The sequence below is a fragment of the Lontra canadensis genome, unplaced genomic scaffold (assembly GCF_010015895.1).
Source record: "Lontra canadensis isolate GAN:19392208 unplaced genomic scaffold, GSC_riverotter_1.0 scaffold30, whole genome shotgun sequence".
NCBI classification, from domain to species: Eukaryota; Metazoa; Chordata; class Mammalia; order Carnivora; family Mustelidae; genus Lontra; species Lontra canadensis.
This window is the reverse complement of record NW_022631024.1, coordinates 6,146,237-6,148,446: the sequence shown is the minus strand read 5'-3', so window position 1 is coordinate 6,148,446 and position 2,210 is coordinate 6,146,237. Positions and strand designations below refer to the sequence as shown.

Sequence of the window (2,210 nt, the reverse complement as noted above, 5' to 3'; positions counted from 1 at the left end):
GGCCTGAAGTCACAACCCTGATGTCAAGACCCAAGCTGAGATCAAGAGTCAGATACCTAACCAACTGAGCCCTGAGAACACTATCTCTCAAATATGGATTTAATCTACATGCCTCAAACCAGCTTTTGTCAGTAGTAACAGTGAGGCACTGATCTCTGTTTATGAAGGTCTATTATTTTTACCTATTAGTCTTCAAGTTTCAACATGAGGTTTGGCCTCTGAGAGCCTACAGTGTTCAGAGGCCCTCTGCCAACCCTCGTTAGACAACATAAGAGATAATTAGACCCTTTTTTTTTTTTGCCTCAAACTACTTTTTATTTGCAACTACATGATTTCACACAATTCTTCTGAACAATGACATAAAATAGATTTCCTGTGTATAAATAACTTACATACTCTCCATAAAGTAAATGCTCAAAGGTGCTAGAACAGATCGTCTGCTGCTACAGTGTTCTCGTATCCAACAGAGTTGATGCACAATATATAAATACTCAAGTCCAATATTAAAAACTCAGGCACTTGACTAACTTTAATAAAGTTTCTCAAACTATATCAATATATCTAAAGTGCATATATATTTTTTAAGAAAGATTATTATCAATAACTTTTCTATAAAAATAAGTTTGATGGTTTGGCCCATCTAACTTTACTACTATGAGTATGAACTTTTAACTTTTAATGTGGTCAGCCTTATTCTACCTTCTCTCAACACTGACACCAACAGAATCAAAAGCAGCTAGTGAGGTGCTAACATGTGAGGATTAATCCAGTGATTCCGGTCACAATGCATTCCAGGAGGAGGTACCCATGTTACTGGAATTGGGCGATACGGTTTATTCTTTCTTCCCTGATTTGGATAACCAAATGGAATAGGAGGAGGATAGTGATTCTGATGACCATTCCCTCGGTACATTCCTGGCTTTTTTCTGGGTAAAGGGTGCCATAATGGAAGAGGTGGGAACACCAATTCTGAAATCTAGTACACAGGGCTTGGGGTCGCAGTCATAGAACGGGTTTCACTTCTACTTCCTTACTTGTTTCTTCATCTGAAGAAGAGGATCCTGAATGATAATCAGAGGTAACCTTATCAAGGGCCCTGGTAACTTTCTTGGAGATTTCATCCTTGTTCTCATCCTCATTTTCAAAGCTGGCAACAATGAATGCATTGTTTTTCTCTCCATACCGACAGCACACCTCACATGGATCCACCCACAGAGTGAGTTCCTTTGGTAAGCCTAGATCACTGTACAAGATGCAGCTGTTCTCACAGGCTTTCAGGACATCAGGATCAACTCTCTGAAACTTATTGACACGAATGCATCTGTAGGCCTGTCCTTTTGATGGTTTTTCTGGATACCAGTGATTTTTATATTTTTCTTGAAGTATAAGAGTCAATTTCTCAGCAAACCTTTCAACTGCCTCTTTTTTCAACTTGTCATGTTTTCGAACTAGCCTTGTGAAAAAGAAGACAACAGCAGCAATTTCGTTCTTCATCTTTCCCGCCGCCGCCGCCGCCCTGGGGTCGCAGATTTGGCGGTCCCGACCGTCTCCGGGCCGGGAACCGAGGGCGCCGCCTCAGCGGGCCGGCGCTCGGCGACAGCGAGCGCAGCGAGCCTAGTTCGGAGCGTGTGAGACCCTTTCTTTAGTTCACTGGAATGTTGGTGTTTCTTGTTACATAGCATAACCTTGCTCATTCTAACTAATAAATCTATCAAGTTATAGGTCAAGCTGGGTAATTTAAAGCGTCCCCTACAGAAGGTCTGCTTTGACAAGAGTAGAGGAAAGAAGTGTTGCTTATTGACTTCCTAAACTCCCAAAACTTTTGTTAATAGATATGTCTGAAATGACTCAGAGTTAATGCTTTGAGTTAATGCTCAGAGTTAATTGATACATTGCCATTTGCAGCACAAAAGCCTACTTAGACTTCTTAGTAAAGATAATGACAAGCAAAAGAGAAGGAAGAAAGATAGGACAGAGAAAATAAATCAGTGTGGGTAATTGTAAGGCTGATTGCTGCATGAGGTAGTTTTCAGTTCCATGTGTCATATTTGGCAGCCATGGGTCGCACATTACTGAAGCTGGATTTCTTTACAACAAAGGGAAGTAAAACCAACTCTATCAAAATGCACCTGCCCCTCTTGCCATCACCAAATGAAAAGAAATTAGACTGACTAATCTGCACCTCTTTTTTGGGTTTAACATCATTAGAG

At 40.8% G+C, this 2,210-nt stretch overlaps 1 protein-coding gene across 1 annotated transcript; it reads right to left on the bottom strand.

The window, feature by feature from the left end:
- Window positions 1-633: 633 nt before the first annotated feature.
- LOC116872516 (protein BTG3-like) lies at window positions 634-1,625 on the bottom strand. The gene is given in 2 exon segments (XM_032865722.1): window positions 634-1,011; window positions 1,014-1,625. Coding segments are annotated over 2 exon segments (756 nt in total). The 5' UTR covers window positions 1,495-1,625; the 3' UTR covers window positions 634-736.
- Between the last annotated feature and the right edge of the window lie 585 nt (window positions 1,626-2,210).